At 36.4% G+C, this 20076-nt stretch overlaps 2 protein-coding genes across 5 annotated transcripts; one reads left to right on the top strand and one right to left on the bottom strand.

The window, feature by feature from the left end:
• The first annotated feature begins 358 nt into the window (after positions 1-358).
• On the top strand, positions 359-2864 carry LOC107795371 (flotillin-like protein 4). The gene is made up of 3 exons (XM_016617996.2): positions 359-805; positions 1249-1877; positions 2206-2864. Exons 1-3 carry the CDS (start codon positions 508-510, stop codon positions 2713-2715), a joined length of 1437 nt encoding a protein of 478 aa, XP_016473482.2. The 5' UTR covers positions 359-507; the 3' UTR covers positions 2716-2864.
• A 771-nt stretch (positions 2865-3635) lies between these two features.
• LOC107795372 (trafficking protein particle complex II-specific subunit 120 homolog) lies at positions 3636-18207 on the bottom strand. 4 transcript variants are annotated; one of them, XM_075243543.1, is made up of 10 exons: positions 17616-18207; positions 16223-16429; positions 15917-16099; positions 14109-14218; positions 12264-12332; positions 10896-11181; positions 9949-10241; positions 6360-7237; positions 4513-5421; positions 3636-4165 (listed from the first exon to the last, which is right to left on the bottom strand). In XM_075243543.1, the coding sequence occupies exons 1-10, from the start codon at positions 18024-18026 to the stop codon at positions 3945-3947; spliced, it is 3567 nt and encodes a 1188-aa protein (XP_075099644.1). In that variant the 5' UTR covers positions 18027-18207; the 3' UTR covers positions 3636-3944. The 4 variants fall into 4 exon arrangements, with proteins under 4 accessions (XP_075099644.1, XP_075099645.1, XP_075099647.1 ...); XM_075243544.1 differs by having other exon boundaries at positions 12273-12332; XM_075243546.1 differs by lacking the exon at positions 17616-18207 and adding an exon at positions 16835-17282 and having other exon boundaries at positions 12273-12332.
• Between the last annotated feature and the right edge of the window lie 1869 nt (positions 18208-20076).

Genomic DNA, 20076 nt, shown 5'->3' with positions numbered 1-20076 from the left:
CCACAAAGAAATAACACATTCAAACTACCTTGCATTTTCAGCTTATAATATAATCATTTTCTTGGTCGTACTTTACAACTTAGAAAAGAATGAAAAGACAGCAAAAAATATCGACCTTTCCCATCGTTCTTAGCAGGCATTAATAACTATGGTTTGACTATATGATGTATTGGGAACCTTTTCTAATGAATACTTGGAAATCAATTAATCTTCATTTTTCTATCTTGACAACGATTGCAACCAAAATATAAAATACATAAGGTTACAAACAACATATTATAAATCCTCATAATCAGTATCTTAATGTTCTTCTTGTAGTATTCTTTTATAGCTTTGAAATTTCAAAAGAAAAAAAAAATCCAAATGGTATGTTCAACTTTCTTTGACATGTTCACCGCAAACTTCAGTATATATACTCTCTAAATCTGATCCATATAACTCCATTCGAGTACACCTCCAACACCACATCTAATCCATCCAAAATACCAAAAAACTTGTGTCGAGAAAATGTATAGAGTTGCAAGTGCATCAGAGTACTTGGTGATCACAGGGCTAGGGATCCCTGATATAAATATAGCCAAGAAAGCTTGGGTACTTCCTGGACAATCTAGTAGAAAGTTTGATGTTTCCCCTGTGAATTACACTTTTGAAGTCCAAGCCATGAGTGCTGAAAAACTCCCTTTTGTTCTTCCAGCAGTTTTCACAATCGGTCCTAGAATTGATGATGAAGGCAGCCTCTTGAAGTACGCAAAACTCATCTCTCCACATGACAAACTCTCAAACCATGTCAAAGATCTTGTTCAAGGTATAATTGTTTTTCTAATAACAATGGTGTCTAGCACAGCTCGACACAACTCGAGTATTCCATAGTATACCTACCATCTCCCACCAGCATAATACTAGTAACTCTACCCAGTAATATTTAGGCAGAAAATTACCTATTTTTTGTCGCTACTGGATTGGCCCTAATACACTTGGTTTTTATCTCATTTCATTGGCGGTGCCCTCATATAACTCCATATGCAGACGGAGTATATTGTCTAGGGGTTTAAAGGAACCCAATATTTTTATACAGAATATAGATATATAAGAGAAAACCCACTAGAATTTAACAAGTATTGAACATAGAATTTTAAAAAGTAGAATGAACCGAGTGCTAAGAACCTTAAGGTTGAATCATCAAGTATAAATACTAATCCGCCTATATTTGAGTACTATCATTAATTTGGTTATTTTTACTTGTTCAAGGTATCATTGAAGGAGAAACTCGAGTTCTTGCTGCATCAATGACAATGGAGGAAATATTCAAAGGAACCAAAGAGTTCAAACAAGAAGTATTCGGGAAAGTCCAACTTGAACTAAACCAATTTGGGCTATTAATCTACAATGCAAATGTCAAACAGCTAGTTGATGTTCCAGGACACGAGTACTTCTCCTACTTGGGTCAAAAGACACAAATGGAAGCTGCAAATCAAGCGAAAATAGACGTTGCAGAAGCCAGAATGAAAGGAGAGATTGGAGCAAAGCTAAGATCAGGACAAACACTACAGAATGCCGCAAAAATTGATGCAGAAACAAGGATTATATCGACACAAAGGGAAGGAGAAGGGAAGAAAGAGGAGATGAAGGTGAAGACTGATGTGAAGGTTTATGAAAACCATAGAGAAGCAGAAGTTGCTGAAGCAAATGCAGAATTGGCAAAGAAGAAAGCAGGGTGGGCTAAGGATGCACAAGTAGCAGAGGTGGAGGCAGAGAAAGCTGTGGCTTTGAGGGATGCCGAATTGCAGAGGGAAGTGGAGAGGATGAATGCTTTGGCCATGACAGAGAAGCTTAAGGCTGAATTCTTAAGCAAAGCTAGTGTTGAGTATGAAACTAAGGTTAGCCTAATGCCTTTGACAACATCATTGATTACGAGAGAATCAACAATAATTCAAAAATTCATGAACAATTTTTACGTTGTCACACCTTAAAGAGGGATTTAAATTATATACTATGATGATTTGTTACACTAACAATGTAGTTTAAAATTATGGTATAGTAGGTCAGTTACTATTTTTATTAAGTTACTGATTAATGCTTATCACACCAATTTACATGTAATTATCTTACAAGTAATCTGATTATCTAAATTTCACGGTCAGTGCATAAAACTAAAAAGAAAAAAAAAACGAAACTATGAAGCTTCTAATGCCTCATTTTCTAAAGGTGCAAGAGGCAAATTGGGAGCTCTACAAGAAACAAAAAGAAGCAGAAGCATATCTCTACGAAAAGGAGAAAGAAGCAGCAGCGCAGAAAGCAATTGCAGAAGCTGATTTCTACAGTCGTAAACAGATCATTGATGGAGATTTATATGCAAAAATGAAAGAAGCAGAAGGACTTAAAGCTCTAGCAGAAGCTCAAGGCACCTATTTGCACTCTCTCTTAGAAGCTTTGGGTGGAAACTATGCTGCTCTAAGGGATTACTTAATGATAAGTGGTGGAATGTTTCAAGAACTTGCCAAGATTAATGCTGAGGCTATCCATGGCCTACAACCCAAAATCAGCATTTGGACAACTGGAGGATCTGAGGCAGCAGCAGAAGGTGGTGGAAGTGCCTTAAAAGAAGTTGCTGGCATCTACAAAACATTGCCACCATTGTTCAAGACTGTTCAAGAACAGACTGGAATGTTGCCACCTTCATGGATGGGCACCATGACTAATGACACTAGTCATTGACTCTTGTTCTCTTTGACGAATAATGTAATGATCAAAATGTCACACTTTTGCTATTTTGTTCAAATAAGAACCCCACGGGAATGGTCCACTACATTAGTGCTAGTGCATGTGACTTGAGGCTTGCTCAGTTAGTGAGGCTACTTCTAAGAAGCAGGTCAAAAGTTTGAGTCATGAGGGGATGATTGTTGAACTTAAGAAAGTTCAGGCTTCCGTTTTTCTACATCTCTTTTTTACATGTTGCCCAATTTGATGTTGGGATCTTTTTAAATTGGGCATCTTTGATTTGCTTTTCCAATCAAATTATTTACTAGTCGGTCAAATGAATGACTATTAGAACATGAAAGACAGCTGAATATAAAATGAGACCTGGCAAACTATTTCACTGCCTTGAGTTGTGAAGCACAAAGAATTAAGTTGTGATTAAGATTTTTTTTTTTTTAAACGATCAGAAAAAAACAGAATAACTGAAAATGAAAAAAAGGCCCCGAAATTTCACTGTCACGGCCAGCTTACAGCATTGATGATTGGATTTGAAAGAACAAAAGAAGATATAAATCATACCCCTTCCCCCAAACAAAACAAAACAAAAGAAAAAAGGAGGAACGTGTGTTCTACAATAGAAGATAGAACGTGCGCAACTCTAGAACAAATTCTCCAAAACAAAAGAAAATTAATATTAATATAATGGAGAAAAACATGGAACAGATAGTAAGAAGAAAAAGGATATGCATTAAAGAATCATGAAATTGAAACAAATTTGATGTGTCTGCTAAGCAAGCAGCAGCAGCCAACAGGGAAAGAGAAATGGCAGCATCCAAAAATCAGTAGAATATGTGGGATCAAAAGGGGAATTCATGGTACCACGTACACTCATTAGTGCCCCACTCCAAAAGACAAAATGAACAACTAGTACACAGTTCACAGTAGAAGCGTCTACTTTAAGACCATTAAAAGAAATTCATAGGCAACAAAATCATAAAGCTCTAAACTGCAGGGAAAAATGTCCAGCCATTCAGTGTCCGGTACAGTTTTACAATCTCTGTACATGGAATCCTATTGTATATCAATTGAAAACTGAGTGATACAGTTTTCTCCTAAGCACAATGAAAATCTATAAATAGGAATCACCAGAACTGCCAAGTGCAAATAGCAAGGTATACTCTACAAATAGTTATGGCTCAAGATGGCAAATTCACCTTGTTTAGTAAAGGATGGACACTTCAACAAGGTCACATAGTCCCGTCCACTCGGATATGGAATGGTGGCCCACGACAAAATATGGATTCGTCGCATGAATTAGCTCTTGCTCTGGCTCGCAGCATTTCATTAGCATCATCGATCACAGCAGCAGCTAATAGTGTGTACTCACCAGGAACCAGGAAATACAAGGAGAACGAATGTCTATATTCCTTCAGTGGAGGTACCTCCATGGTGACACCGCTGAGAACACCTAAAAATGATCAAGAAACCATAAACATATCAGATCAAGAGCGATACAGGTCTTCATTTGCACATCATGTGTATAGTTGCTCTCTTAATTTTTGTAAAGTGAAGGCAGCATTCATAAACACACAAAAAAAAAAAAAAAAGGCAGCTAATGAAAACTTCCCTCATTGATGTGACTACTCCAAAATAATTACAGAAGTTACTGAAATAGCACTATATTTGCAATAAAAGCTTATAACTAAGTACTTGGTAAATGTTGAAATGCTACACATGCAAAAACAAAATTACAGTGGCAGTTCAACTTAAATAAGAACATGGAAAAGGGAGAGAACTAATGTTTTAGAATAGCACCTGCCCATAATACCGTCGCTTTATCACCTTCGACGCAGTTCTCCCCAGCTATATCTCTGCATGTGATGCTCAGACTGACTTTAATCATTTCCTTGGTATTATTGCGTACCAGCACTTCTACCGGTGTCATGTCATGAGCTCTTAATGAACCTTTACGTGTACCCTGAATATCAGATTCTTCATCCAAATTAAGTTCAGCAAAATCTTGTAAAGTATTTTTGCCACACCTAAACCCAAAGGTCAATGGATCTGGTAGTAGTACATCCATCATGGATGATTGTAGGGCAGCCTGTATTGCATCTTTTATGTTTAGTTCTCCTGAATTGTTTCGGCCGGATTGCCACCTGACTTTGATTCTAGAGATTAAATTCTTGATGGAAGCATTAAGTTCAGCTTTGCTACTTTTCTCCGAGAAGCTCGATCTTCTACTAATGGTCCCATTCATTTGGGACTCCTTAACCAGGAAAGAACCATCAAGAACAGGTAACTTAAAATGTTCTAATGGTATTAACACCCTGGCAGTATAATCTCTGTCAATCCTAGTTTTAGGATAATCATATTCAGGATTCTCCTCATCATTAAAATCCTCGATATTAACGGACACCCCAATCTCAAAGACAACATCAGTTGGATTGGATAACTCCAGCTCGAGGAAGCGCAGGCCCCAACTTCCTCTGTAAGGATCAATTTTCATGAATCTATCAGTACGAGGGGATTCCCCGGTGGAACTGGTTTCCACTAGAATTTTTGAATGATTCTCCCCCACATGAGCAGGGATCTCCATAGATAACAAACGAGCCTTCACAAGAGACAAACCCTGCAAAACACATATGTTCAGGGGAACGACTAAGCGCCTACCAGGAGGAACAGATCCATTTGTTGATGCATCTCCAGAATAAGCAAGTGGGCCTGATAAGAGAAGCAGATCAGTCACTATAGAAAGATTTTTATGAAACCCAACTCCAAATACCAGTTAGAGAATCTAAATATCCAGGATGAGCTAGTGAACAACAAGAGTAGCAGATCATTAAGCAAAACAAAAAGACATGAAATCCAACTGAATACCAATCAGAGAACCCAAATTTAATAAATAATAATGAAATATTGGCAGACAAACAATAGTCTAAATCATGAACCTTTTGACTGAAGCATGAAGCTATTACATTTCTTGCTACCCATTTCTCTTTGGACTGCTTCTATAGCTGAAAACTTGACAGGGTGCCGGTGCAACCAACAGAAACAAATCGAAAACAATAAAAATCTCATCTCACGTTGCACACTTTCTCTTACTAAACCTCCTTGGCATGCAATCATGTCACTGACCAATTAATTGACGTTCTCCACTTTCATCATTTTACATGGTCTCCTAGCATTGTGCACAAATATTCTACGTATACCCATAGAGTAATTGCTGTTTTATGTTCCCAATTTTACAACCCAATATTTGATTTGGTCCCTAACATTTGATCTCTCTCAATTGTATCCTAAAGGAATATGATCCCTCTTATGTTGGTGCAGAAGATCACTGCCAGTCCAACCCTTTTACATTGCAAAAGTGGCTATGCACAAAATAAAAAGAATAGTGGCGCTAACCTCCATATCCAAATCCACACGCAGTGGTTTAAGTGCTAACTCATATGGAAAAGAAGAAAAAAAAAGGGACCGTGCATAATGGTGCGGAAAGCAACACAAAAAAGAGGGGCTCCAAGAGAATGCAGGGACTTCCTCGTCTGGTTGCACTGACATATGTTCATATCATAAATCCAGGATGCAGCATTCAAGTTCAACAAAAGTGCTTCATTTCCCTAGTCTATCGCATACCTTGGAACATTCAGTTGAATGCTTACCTGCATAGTGGATCAGCAGCACAGGGCTGCTTCCATCCTTGAGTTGCCTCCCAGTGCTTCCAGATATGTTCTTGCCAGGCGCAGCATCCAGATCCGAAAGTCCAAGCTGCCAAGCCTTTAAGGTGACAGGTATTCTCACTTCAGCACCGGCCTTCAAAGGAAGGGAAGACTTCAAGGTTTCATAAGCAATTGACTGGATTGAGTCTTGATTTTTTCCAGATAATGAGATGTGGGCTTGCTCAATTGGAACCGTCCCGGCATTCGCCAAGCTTATCTGCACTTCCCGAATCTCGCCTTCATATAAAATTATAGCACCATCACTACCCACAACACGTGATATTAGCAATGGCAAAGGCGGAACCACTGAAATATTTGGAACCGTAACATTTTTCAACTTTGGTGACCCACAACAGCGGAAAGGGTCAGACAGCACAAGTCCTTGAGCCGCTCCCACGAGAAGATTATCCACATCCTTAAAATAATGTTCAGTGATAACACCAAAACAATGAACAATACATCCCGGAATTTTCAGTGAACCTACTTCAGTAGGAATTCCAGCTACTGCTATTACTTTGGAAGAATTAGGAGGCAGACTAACACTGATGGGAAAAGCATCAAAATTCCCTGAATGCACAGATAGATATATACTATCCACCTTCAAATCAAATCCACAAGGATTTGCCAACTCCACTAACACTTGTACTGCTTCACCTACAACCCATATAAGCTCCTGCTTACTGCTTTGATTCGCCTCCCCTTTGCTGAAAGGTGTATAAATAAAAGGTCCTGAAGGAGCAGCCCCTGCCCACCAATCATCTCTCCCATGATTACGTTTTACTATGTCCTGTTGGGAGGAATGAAGTGGAAAAGAATGCAACCTGGGAGCATTTATATAGAGGAAAGGATAATTAGGCCTCTCAATCAAAATTGATCTGAAAATAAGATCATAGATTGCAGACACCATAAAGTTCAAAACAGTACCAGTATGCGGGAAAATTATTCCAAACTGCAAAATATTAATTGTAAATACGAGGAAACTAAGAATGAATCAGATAATATTTACTGCTTTCTGAAGAGACTAATGAAAAAGTTTCAAACAATTATTCGTAAGTGTTCCACCATTAGTAATACTGTTATAGTAGGGTGAGAGATGGACATACATCAAAGGAATAGTTTTATGATAAACAGGTCATATTTATGGAACATTACAATTTTTCTGATTTTTTATGAGCTTATCAGTAAAGTAAACTCCTAGTTATATGCTGAAGAAATGGTTAATACAGGGATTGGCCTTAAAACAGGCAATTTGAGCATCTTACAAGCCGGAGCTAGTTAGCAGTGTGTAACAATAGATCCTGAAGTAACACCAGCATTGTCAATGTACTTCTGATTCAACTTAGAACAAGTATCTAACTCCAAATTTTATGTACAGATGCACGTTTGCTGGGATTAAAAACCGAAAAGAATAAAGAGTGGAGGGCACCAAAGGCAACTACCATATAACTAGATCTTTCTGAATTGCTAGCTCCGTTCATTTACTCCACCTATTCCTCCTTTGATCATCTCACACATAATAAAAGATAGTATAAGAAGAACAGAATACTTTTAGTATCTAGTGAAGTGCAACATAAGCAACCCAGGACTAGAATAACCATTAACCAAATAGGAAACTGGGAAAGCAAACCATATCAAAAGATCCAGGAAGACGATCAAAAGATAGCCTTTATAGTTCGTTTCATCCTTTTTTTTTATCAGAGATACTAAAATGGTCACGAATGACAAACCTAAGTCTGACACTACCAAGATCAAACTAGACATATCTCTGGTAATTTCTTCACCAAAAACCCGTCTTCAACATAAACATGAAATCACAACTCAGCTAATATTCCAGCTCCTATTTTCTGTTGATATATCTCATTTCAGTTCCTAGTCTCCACTTATAGTCACCACGAGTAAGAAAATAGCTGCTACAGATAATTAGGTTAACTACTCTGCCCTGATAGTCTTCCTTTCAAACTTTCTCTCACTCCACTTGGGCACAGGAAGAGTCCACCGCTAGCATATAGCTTAAATCATTCATCAGCTGATCAGGGGCGGATGCACATGGAAGGGAGTGGGTTCACGTGAAACCATCCTCCTCTCCCTAAATTATGTATAGCACTAGCGTATTTCAGCTTAAATACTTAAATTAACATGGGTGAACACAAGCTCAAGTGAGCACTTTAGTGCATTAGTAAGGAGGTGTACCTTCTACCTTTTAGTCAGGGGTTTTGATCTATGTACTCTTTCTTCTTTTAAATCATATTTTAATTAATAAAAAGGGTTAAATCCCCATGCCCCTGTCGCCTTTTCTAATTAAACACACTTTTTTGTTTCCTTTTCTTTATTGGTTACACTTTTTTTTTGTTCTTTTTTCCTTTCTCTTTCTTTAGTCTTTGTTTTGACTTTTCAAATTCTTAAACAAAAAATACATCTCCCAAACACCGTCTAAAAAACTTGGGTCTCTGACGCTCATGATGCACCCATGCTCTTAAAATCCTGGATACCCCTCTGCAGTCTTAGCACATTCAAGACAGTGAAATGATATCTGTAATGGTTCACATCATTTTTTTGGGTAAGCAATTCAAATAATTTTCTTTCATGTTACACTGAGACGGTATCAACTTTACATAGGTATAGCATTAATATAACAACAAAATGCCTCAGTCCCAAACAAGTTGGATAAGCTATAAGAATCCTCACTAATTCATTAAATTAATCTCAGGACAACATTTATGGTATCAATCCAGATATCTATACAAAGAGAAACGTTTTCTTGATACCAAAATAATAAAAAAGAATTAACTTAAATAGCCGCTCATCCAACCGCTTAAACTAAAAATAGTCGGCGGATGTATAATATATGTATAGTTCTTGTATAATATGCGTATAACCGTGTATAATCAGTGCGTAAGCTAAGTATACCGGCTAGAAAAAGTAAACAGTAAATCCGATCAGCTATTTATGTAAAGATCCTACATATTGAATCAAATTAAACCTTCTTTTAACACGTTAGAGACATGACTTTAAAGAAAATTCTATAAGAAATGCTTATTCTTTTGCAACATCATATTACACCAGAAAGGTAAATGCAAAATGATATGAAGATTAGCCACCCAACAATGATATGTCGTACAAAGAGCCCAGGTGGGACCAGGAGAACCTCTCCCTTAGAATGGCAATATCACCACAATCTTCCAGCCTCACGTAAAAACTAGAGAATGAACTTTTAAAATGTGCCATCTTATATCTATGAAATATGAAGCGTAAAACAAAGTGATTTACATGGTTTTCCATGTAAATATTTGGAACTACACAGTTCAATGTGCTAAGCGGAAAATAGAGTGTTAAAGCATAAGATACCATCTTCGTATATCCCTTCCCCAACAAATGAGAAAAAGAAGATTGGCCAGCTTTGAGGGAAGATGAAAGTAAAGAACATATGAGCTGAAACATTTGCTTATTTATGAAGAGAAGGACTACTCTAAACACTGAAAAATATTAGAATCTCAATCACATCAGAAGCTTTATTATATTTCACAAGCAATACCTTATAAAAGGTAAGGCCGGATCAGCACAGCGAGTTCCTGAAGGAAGTCTCTCTGATGCATTTGAAAGTGCACTTGCAAGACCATTTTGCCCAGCAGGTGTAATAAGAGGATAATAGGACCTAAGAAGACGTGCTGCTGCACTCCATGCAGTAAGAGGATCTCCACCACGAACAGCTGATAGAAGTATTTCCCTCAGCACAACCATTTGAATGCTACTCCATTGAGATTCAAATAGTGAGACTATCCAATTGTGATGCGCTTTTCCACCATCGGAATGATTTTGTCCATTTTCCTTCATAAATAATATAAAGTAGAAAACAAAAGTTAAGTCTTTAACAGACACATGAGGTAAAAGAAACCATGATGGATACACTCGTGACACATTCACCTTGCATGTGTTTTGACTCAACAATCGAATGTAATATTCATCAGTAAACATACTTTGGCACAATATAGTGCAGTGCTACTAAATTAAATCTAACCAGACGGGTACTCAACAACTTTCATTTGCTTTTTCTTTCTATTCGTCTGGAAACCTAGCAGCTCCTGCTGATGAATAAAATATATCAGTTTCTTTCTCATTCCCTCTGCCAAGATTATTAAATAACTACAAGTGGTGACAGACCTATATTCAGTCTTAAGTTCATCATTAGAGATGTAAATTTCATAAGCCTGAGGAGACAATTTATTGGAAAAGTTATGAAGACTTTGTATGACCATTTATATCTGATGTATGTGAGCAAAAAAAGCTACCAAACCACACAGTAGAAAGATTTTTCCTTCTTTAAAAACAGTACAATGAAGGACGTCGCGCTTTCTGCCCCCCCCCCCCCCAAAAACATCTTTTTGGCTCCCTTCCCCCTTAGATGACCTCAGGGACAGGGCTATAGGGTGCCACTCAAAACGAAGCATGCATCATGAAGAACAATATGGATTTTTGAGTCACCTGATAAAGAGCATGGTCAGTGGAGGCTCTACTTTGAACACGATAAGCTTTTGTGGTCATTGCCAGTACTTGCATTGAACTGATTGCAGCCAATCGATTCTCTTGTTGCAAATATAGCTGAGCCACCTGCCTTGAGAAAAAAGCAGCCTTTCGGTGATAACCAAGAGTCCCAAAGAGACGAGCTATTTCAATGTATAATATCAATCTGTCACTAGCATCAATCAAAGATTTTGCTCCATCAGCGGCTGCTGTCAATAAATCAACCACTTCTTTGGCCAGCTCCTTCCTGCCAAACCAATAAGAACGAATGACGAGGAAAGTAAACTTCAAAAACTGCTCAAGAAGTAGGAGATCACGGAAATAATCCTACATCCAAGTAATATTACACCACAATCTTCCAGATTTCTTCAATAGTTTGATATGGACTGAAGAAAAGATCCGCATTTTGAAAAAAACGTGGTATTATTGACTTCTCTTGTATGAACTACAGCGGATAAACAAAAGATAAATTGAAGGCATTATTGAACAGATGAAGCTACTTGTATGTTGCAGATTTTAGATACTGATATTCATGCAACTAATTTACCATCACTTTGGACCAATTTTATAAAAGCAATTGATCTGAATTCAGATACACAGCTTTATTATTTCTCATTTTCCACTCAAACCATAACTAATAAGTAGCGTAGATTAACCAGATAAAACAGCGTGCTAGATGAAAACTAAACATACTGCTTGCTAAAAGTGGGACTTTGTTTTTTTTTTATCCACTGTTCGTCAACCTTATCTTCTGCACTGCACCCCACCCCAACCCAGCTTTTGGGGGGGAGTATGGTCATACTGTCATAGTCCGTAGCCAAGTAAATCATAAGTAACACCATGTTTAATTAAATCCCACAAATTATTCAGCCCATGACCAAATATATACAGCAAAGAGTCCAGCAGAGCTAGTGATATGAATTGCAATCGAGCTATCAAGCAAAACTAGTTGCGACATTTTCGCTTGAATGGAGTATCTGAACAATTTCCCATTTTCTATGACAAATGCTAATGCTCGAAAAGAGATACTGATGATTGTTTGGACGAACATGTTCTTTTTTAGTGTGAGCAATTTCAATTGTGTTCACCTTCTCAAAAAAAAAAATTGTGTTATATCTTACAATTTAATTCATAATTTACAAAATGGGCATTAAGAAACAGAAATAAATCTCAATTTAACATATAAGTACATCAGAAAGGCAACCAACAGATACAACACATCAAGTTTTACAGTCTAGCTACATTTCATTATTAAACTGGATTTTATCAGAAAGGAACATAACTAAACCGGTATTGAAAAAGATCATTCTGGAATTATATTGTCTTTACCAAGAGTACCTGCAGAGGTATCGTGCTAATTTGAGAGTAGCCTCGAGCTCGAAACTTAGAGGAGAAACTCTACACCAAAAACAATAGTAATAATTATATATGCTGAATTAGATAATAAACAGAGATTTTAATTAAGCAATATCGTACATGCAGTAGGGAAATCATCTAGTTTATACCACAAAGGAAATATGAGAAATTAGATCCATTTTGAACACACATTAAAATGAGGATGATCTCAGCCAGCAGTCCACAACTGAGCCATATGGAGAAATGGCTCAGCAATGGTTCTATGTCGTATCTGAACAATTTAAATGGTTAAACAGTTCAGATATAGTATGAGGATCCATATCACTACTCTTATGTCATGCTAAGTGTTTGTTATGGACAAAAAGGCTCTCAATTCAAGTTTTTTTCTCCCATATCGCAAGGTGAAACATCCCCTCACATCCTCTGGACAATGCTTGTGCTTTGCCCCACTGAGACATAGTTTTCCTCACATATTCAGTCATGAAAGTTTACTGGAATCGGCCCCCAACTATTGGTTCGTTCTACTGACCTGCCAAAGTCTTCATGCAAACTTAATTTAGGTTTCACAAAACTTGTCCTGCATCATAGAGCTCTAAACTTTTGAACAAGTGACTAATAGCCTGTTTGGCCAAGCTTCTCCCCACCCCAAAAGTGTTTTTTTCCTCAAAAAGCACTTTTGTTCTCAACTTGAGGTGTTTGGCCAAGCTTTTTTGGGGGAAAAAAAGTGCTTTTGGGAAGAAGCAGAAGTAGTTTTAGAGAAGCAGAAAAAAGTAGCTTCTCCCCGGAAGCAGAAGCAGTTTTGACTTTTCTTCTTACCAAGAATACCCTTAGCTATATGGTATATAGTAAAATAACCTTGCTTATTTTAAACCTAATACTTACAATTAGAGATTATATTATTGAACTCTCCTAATGTATTAATATTTCTTTTTATTTTTAGGATAGCTTTCTAATATATGGTGACATTTGGAATGAATACTTTTATATTTGTTAAATGATTTTTTTGATATATTTAAATCATCTTAAAATAATTAAAGTACTTTTTAATTTTATTTTCATGTTTTACTTAAATAAAATGAAAAAACTTAATTATTATCTTTAATAATAAATATTTGAGATTATTTATTTATTCATATAATATTAACTATTAAGTAAATCTCTTCATGTCCTTATTCGCAATTTGATATTTAAAAGCACTTTTTGAAAAGCTTGGCCAAACACAAATTATTGCTCAAAAGTGCTTTTCAGATTAATAAGCCAAACACAAACTGCTTCTCTCCAAAAGTGTTTTTCGACTCGAAAAGCACTTCTCAAAATAAGCAGATTTTTCCAGCTTGGCCAAACAGGCTATAAGTTGTTCCGTGAAGCTCAACCACTTCTACAGGTTTAATCTGTTAAACTTCTGAAAAAAGAAGGATCGGGAACTAACTCATTTTGTGAACAAAACAATATTAGACACTTTTGAATTAACTGCCCCACCAAAAATAAGCAACTTAGCCTTTTTACTTTACTAACCGAGGACTTGCAGGTTCCTAACATAATGATTAAGACACATTCATATTCCAGGAATCCTGGATTAAGAACTATTAAAATTAAGATGGAAATGTAATTTTAAGTCCATTTTTATTCTATCGGGCATAGCAGAAGTGTCCCAGAGGGAGATAGAACTTTTCCCCCTCAAACTCTTCTGCACAAATCAGCAAGAAAAAGAAGCTAAATCCAACATATACACCCAATGATTATTACTAAATTCGTGATAAAGGTGCTTATGTAACTACAGCTACAGTAAAGACTAAAGACTGAAAGAAAGAAATATACCTTTGAGCATTGTCTTGAATAAATGACTTTCTGTAATGCAAAATGACACTATTGTAACGGTATTTGACCTCATCATCTAGAACTTGATCCCTCTGGCCCATTTGATCTATCTAATCATCAGAATAATAACCAATTAGATTCAACCAAGGAGATAAAGGTAAAAACTTGTGACTTAAGAATGAACAAACTCTTGAGAAGAAATTGCCAAAATGGCAACATAAGATACAACACCAACTCTGCAATAAGTACTAACATTCTTGTGGTCTTAATATCCGCAATATTTCCTCCTTTTACACCATAAATTAGTAATTTTCCCTTTTAGTTCAAGTTTTATGCGCCTGTCTCTTTTACATCATGGTAATAGAAGCATCATTAGATTGTCTACAGTAAACACAAAACAGGTTTGAAGACATTAACCTTGGAACAATTTTAGCATCCCGTGCATTTACGGGCCTCAAAGTTTACCTGTTCCTTTCTCAGTCCTTAGCAACCATGTTTCCAGTATCATTTAATAGCTGTGCTCCACCACCCCAAAAAATCCAAAATAAAACAACCACATAAAGGTCTATATCCATCCATTTTTCTTTTAGTTTTTTTAAAAGGTAAATGTTTTTTATTAATGAAAAAATCTCCTGTATACAAGCAGTATACTGAAAAGTAGAGAATGTACAGAGATCTAAATCCATCCATAAACCACATGCACACGCTGAAATGCCTTCAGTTCTGAACTAGTGTATGTTTGCAACACTTATCAGGAGCTATATGCAGGTAACAAAGTCGATAAACCTAACTGATTGCCATTTCAATTACAATGCATGGTTGAATGCAGAACCTATTAGTATTAGTTTGACGTAAGGAATAAAACACTGTTCGAACACACAGCATACTCCCCGCTTAATGGTGTCCTCTCAAATTCATACAACAAATTTTTTTGTCCCTTTCTTAGACACTAGTTTGGGACAGTACTGAGTAGGAGTGCAAACGGGCGAGTTAGGTCAAATATGGACGGATCGACAAGGGGTAATATAAAAAACGGATAATTTATCCGATCCGACCCATATTTAATACAGATAAAAAACGGATTAACACACGGATAATATGGATATCAATATTATCCATGGCTTCTTGAATATGATTACTTTTGGGAGAATTCCTCGAGTGGTCCCAAACTTGAGGAACCCCCAATTTGAGTCCTTGCAAATATAAAAGTGAAACCCATTAGTTATCCATTGGTTATTCATTTTATAAGTGAGTAATATGGTTCTTATCCATATTTGACCCATTTTAAGAAGTTCAATATCCAACCCATTTTTTAGTGGATAATATGGATGGATAACTGTTTCTTTTATCCTTTTTGCCACCACTAGTACTGAGGCATAGTTGTAGTTTTGTTGTTTTCTTAGACAGTATTTGTTAGTTCATCTATGTAGCTAAAAAGGCACTTGTGGTCACTAGAAGCAAATACAATTTTGAGAACGACTAAAAGGTTTCATAAAACAAAATGTAAAACAAAAAAGCAATAAGAATTTAAAAAGATTACATGCATGGCATCATTGATAGAGACTTACAAAGTCCAATGCACTTAAGCACAGTGATGATAAAATAAATCAACAATTGTATATGTGATTACAGATGTCAAATATGGTCTTCAACTCCTACCATTATCAAATATATGGTTTCCAACTCCATAATGCGGTCTAGCATGTACAGCTTATATTAGATGATTGTCAAACAATGACTTCTCTCAGCAACTTAAAAAAAACTCTTATAAGATGCACGGGCATCAATAAAAGTCTGTTCAAACTTACCAACAATGCACAAACACTGCCTTCCATTGCCCCAGCATACCAGAAGAAGTCCCCAGTCAATCTAGCAAGTTCCAATGAAGTTGAATAATGGGCATTAGCATCAACAGGTGACCCTGCCAAGAGACAGTAATCGCCAATAGTTTTTTGTGCTCGGCCCAGTCTTCGTTTCTTAGCCTTGATGACCTATAAGGTTCTCCAATGCAGATCGAGAAGTTAATAATTTAAATGGTAATGAAAGCCTACCACATCCAAAAAGTAAACCAGATAAGTATAGAAATAAATCCTTAAAACACCTAAAATATAAACCTCCTCTGAGCTAAGACTGGCTTGAGAATCTAAAGGTGTCTTCAAAATAGTTCCACCAGACTCTGCTTGAAGAACTGATTTCTCAAATTCCATCAACAATGAGGCAGCAATATCCTGCATCATAGTTTGCAAGTGGAATTCCTGAGTTTGCCGATCGGCAGGGGGAAACAAAATCAAGTTGCTCCCTTTGAAGCTTTCATCCTCTAGCTGCACAAAAATGCAATTTAGGCATGTCAAGTCATGCACGAAAAGAACAAACTTGAAAACAAGGACACACCAAAGAAGGTATCAAGAGAAGAACCTAGACTATCAGCATTTAAATATTCAAAAAGAAAACGATGCAAGAATTCAATTATTTGTGGCTTTCAAAAACCTAGCCTTCAAAAAGAGTGTACAAACACATACACATATATATTTTCTTATACGTTCATTTTTGCAAGGAAGAATTATAGTTTTGCTAGACATTTGTATGTTAGAGTATAGATAAGTGTGAGATTTAGAAGAACATCTATTTTCAAAAATCCTTAAATTGTCTTAAAAGACATTACTACGTATCTTAATACAATGGGCCCGAATAGAGCGGAAAGTACATAGAGCATTCATTTCGCTTACCCCAATTAGTTTGGGATAGTGGAGCAGTTGATTGATTGATTGATTCTTGTAGGATAACGAAGAAGCTTGTCATATAGTACGCATCGAAGGAACTTCTATTTCTTTTCTCTTTTTCAGTACAAAGAATAGAACAATGAAGTATCTGTAGTCTGCTGCACAAAGGAGTAGATGGCTTGCTAGCGTATGATCCTCAAAGCACTAAAGCAGTAATCATTGTTAACTCGATAAAATTTTCTGTAAGTCGATTTCATTACTATGACAAATTGCAAAGGTCGCGGAGATACTCATTTCCGTATCTATCAATCAATCAATCAATCAATCAGCTATGCATCAATCACAAAAAAGTTGAGTTGAAGTTGATTAATCCTCTATATGACTATATCCATTCCGCTCTATTCAGGTGATCAGGTCCAATCTCTACCAATAATAAAACATTTCCAACTATAAACTATAAAACAAAGAAAACAAACAGAGTTAGAACCTAAGAATAACTAGGGCAAAACACAAAGCAATGCCGAACAACTGAATGGATACAAATAATTCATAAAACTGACCTGACTAATTAGAATTCAGGCATATTTGATCAAATTGAAAAAGAAGAGAGCAACAAAGTATCTAAAGTTTGCTGCACAATTGGAGTAAATACCTTGCTATATAAGTATAAATATATCCGAGTTTAACTTTTTTATAAGCTGATTTTATGCTAGATTCTACTGTGTTATCAATTATTCAAATATCAAAAAGTTTCTACAAAATCAAAGAAGTCAAAGAGAATTAGAACCTGAGAATCGCCGGGGCAAAAAGCGAAGCAACGCTGAACAACTGAAGAAGAGTAACTCTTACAGGCGGTGACAAACTGATCCATGACAGAATGTAGATCAGGGGAAGAAGGACAGTGACAAATGCCTATAACAGCGAAGATCTTCCGGTTTGATTGGAAGTCTTCCCAAGGACTAGGCGGTGACCCGCCGACCATGAATTTGAACCGGAGGCTACCGGAATCCCAAGGTTGATGAGCGAATGGAGATTTTTGATGTTCTGTGTAGAATGAACTGATAGAAGATAATGATACTGTGTAGTGACGTACTAACATAGAAGTGTAGTCGCGGAATAAAGGGATTGTAATGGATCCGATTGGTAGAACTGCTACTCGGATCATACAGCTTGTTTCAATGCTCACGTCGGGTTCCATTTCGGAGTCTGCCGGAAAATGAACGCCGGAGAAGGGGGGAAATGGAGGTAGTGGAGATGAGCTGCTCCGGCGAAGCGGTTGTAGATCGGATTTTAAGCATAGGAAGGTTTATTTGAGAAATTCTTCCCAAAAATGTGTACTTTTTGACTGCCACTATGCAGAACGCAAAACCGCATTTACTGAATTAAAACTACGGTTATTACTTATTTGATGAGGTTTTTTTTTCTTTTCATGTTATTTGATGAGTTACAACTTACACGTCTAGCAGCGAGGATATTTAATTATTATTCACAATTGAAAAGGAAAAATACACTTTTTCAATACCAATTGATTTGATACTTTTTGTGACTTTGCTTATCATAGTAAACTTAAAATTTTCGAATTAAATAGACTATATGAATAGATTGTTTAATTTTAGATAACTAAAAGTTACACAAAATATGGTATATGCTGCATCTTTTTGTCATAACGAAATGGTTCACGAATAATTAGAAATATTATATAAACTTTAAAGTTCAATTTATTTGAATATCAAGAAAGGAAAGTGACAATTGAAAAAAAAAAAAGAAGAAAGGAAAGTGACAAACATTTTTTATAAAGGAAGTATTATTTTTTTTAAGAATTATTTTAGTGTATTGTTTTACTAGCCTATTGTTTTTAGTTACCTTTGGAAATAAGCTTATATATATATATATATATATATATATATATAAAGACCCCATAGCACATTCAATAAATTGAGAATCATGTTGCTTCAAGTTATCACAATTGATACCAATGTTATGTTTTTCTTAATATGCCTTCAAAGTAGTTTTGGTTTTCCGTGATCTATCATAGTATAATTCAACAAATTGATTAAGTTAAGTTGTTCTAGTGTGAACATTCTACACTTCCAACCAAGAGGTTGTTGTTGTTGTTGTTGTTGTAATTAAGTTAAGTTGTATATACTTTGAGAACCTTTAAAAACTCTCTCTCTCTCTAACAAATGTTTCTCTTCCTTCTCTCTAACTTTCTGACTACCTACATCTTCCACCTCGCCTCGTTTTTACGACCAACAATCAATGAACCGTAACTAACGATATCTACTCATCAGCCTATCCATCCCCTTCCATCAACGGACCCACCAAATCCTCATACTATGCAAATAGACAACCCTAACTTCTAATCACCACCAAAATCATACCTACATACACGTACTTCCAATTCAAACTTCCCTGCGTCAACTTTACAATCGATACATGATGAAATAGATCTCACAGATGAAATTTCTAACTCGGACGAATTAGACACCTTCATCCCATTAACAACAAATGACAAATCTTATCTATAATCTCCCTGGAAAAACTCAGTCATAATCAAGGTTTTTGGTAAGACAGTGGGTCATCAATTATTAAAAACCAAACTTACTAACCTATGGAAACCCACTGAGGAACTTCCTCTCATAGACCTGGGGTCAAATATTTTCCTTATTAAGTTTCATTATGAGGAAAATATGTTCAAAGCTTTACATGAAGGACCTTGGTTCATTTTAAATCATTTTCTTTCTGTTCGACGTTGGGAGCCTAAATTCATTGCTCCAAGCGCACAACTAACATATGCTGCCTTATGGGTACGTCTTCCAGAACTCCCAACTGAATTCTATGACCTTGAAATACTACAAAGGGTAGGAAACAAAATAGGACAACTCTTAAAAGTCGATACGTGTACATCGACAACTACAAGAGGCAAGTGTACCCGTATTTGTATCGAGGTACCTCTTGAGAAGCCCCTCAAAACACATGTTCATATAGGAACCCACAAACAAGTTCTACTCTATGAAAGTTTAAACCTATTATGCACCAAATGTGGCAGATTTGGCCACGCCAGCTGGAACTGCCAATTCACCCTAACTCCACCACTAAACTCCCTTCCAACCTCATCCATGAACCTACCCACCTCACCCTCTCCAGTCATAAACCTAGAGTCGGAATGGAAAACCGTTACATTTACGAAAAAATCAAACATTAAACACATGGGACACATCAATGGACGATCATCATCAGAAGTTTCA

The sequence above is a fragment of the Nicotiana tabacum genome, chromosome 22 (assembly GCF_000715075.1).
Source record: "Nicotiana tabacum cultivar K326 chromosome 22, ASM71507v2, whole genome shotgun sequence".
NCBI classification, from domain to species: Eukaryota; Viridiplantae; Streptophyta; class Magnoliopsida; order Solanales; family Solanaceae; genus Nicotiana; species Nicotiana tabacum.
This window is presented reverse-complemented; position numbering and strand designations above follow the sequence as displayed.

Excerpts from the sequence above, each read along its gene's own strand:
- LOC107795372 (XM_075243543.1), bottom strand. The coding sequence starts at position 18,026 with ATGGAACCCGACGTGAGCATTGAAACAAGCTGTATGATCCGAGTAGCA. Across the intron at positions 10,242-10,895 it reads CTGACCATGCTCTTTATCAG|GAAAATGGACAAAATCATTC; the intron begins GTGACTCAAAAA and ends TTATTTATGAAG. Across the intron at positions 7,238-9,948 it reads CCGGCCTTACCTTTTATAAG|GTTGCATTCTTTTCCACTTC; the intron begins GTATTGCTTGTG and ends AAATGCTCCCAG.
- LOC107795371 (XM_016617996.2), top strand. The coding sequence starts at position 508 with ATGTATAGAGTTGCAAGTGCATCAGAGTACTTGGTGATCACAGGGCTA. Across the intron at positions 806-1,248 it reads TGTCAAAGATCTTGTTCAAG|GTATCATTGAAGGAGAAACT; the intron begins GTATAATTGTTT and ends TACTTGTTCAAG. Across the intron at positions 1,878-2,205 it reads GTGTTGAGTATGAAACTAAG|GTGCAAGAGGCAAATTGGGA; the intron begins GTTAGCCTAATG and ends CATTTTCTAAAG.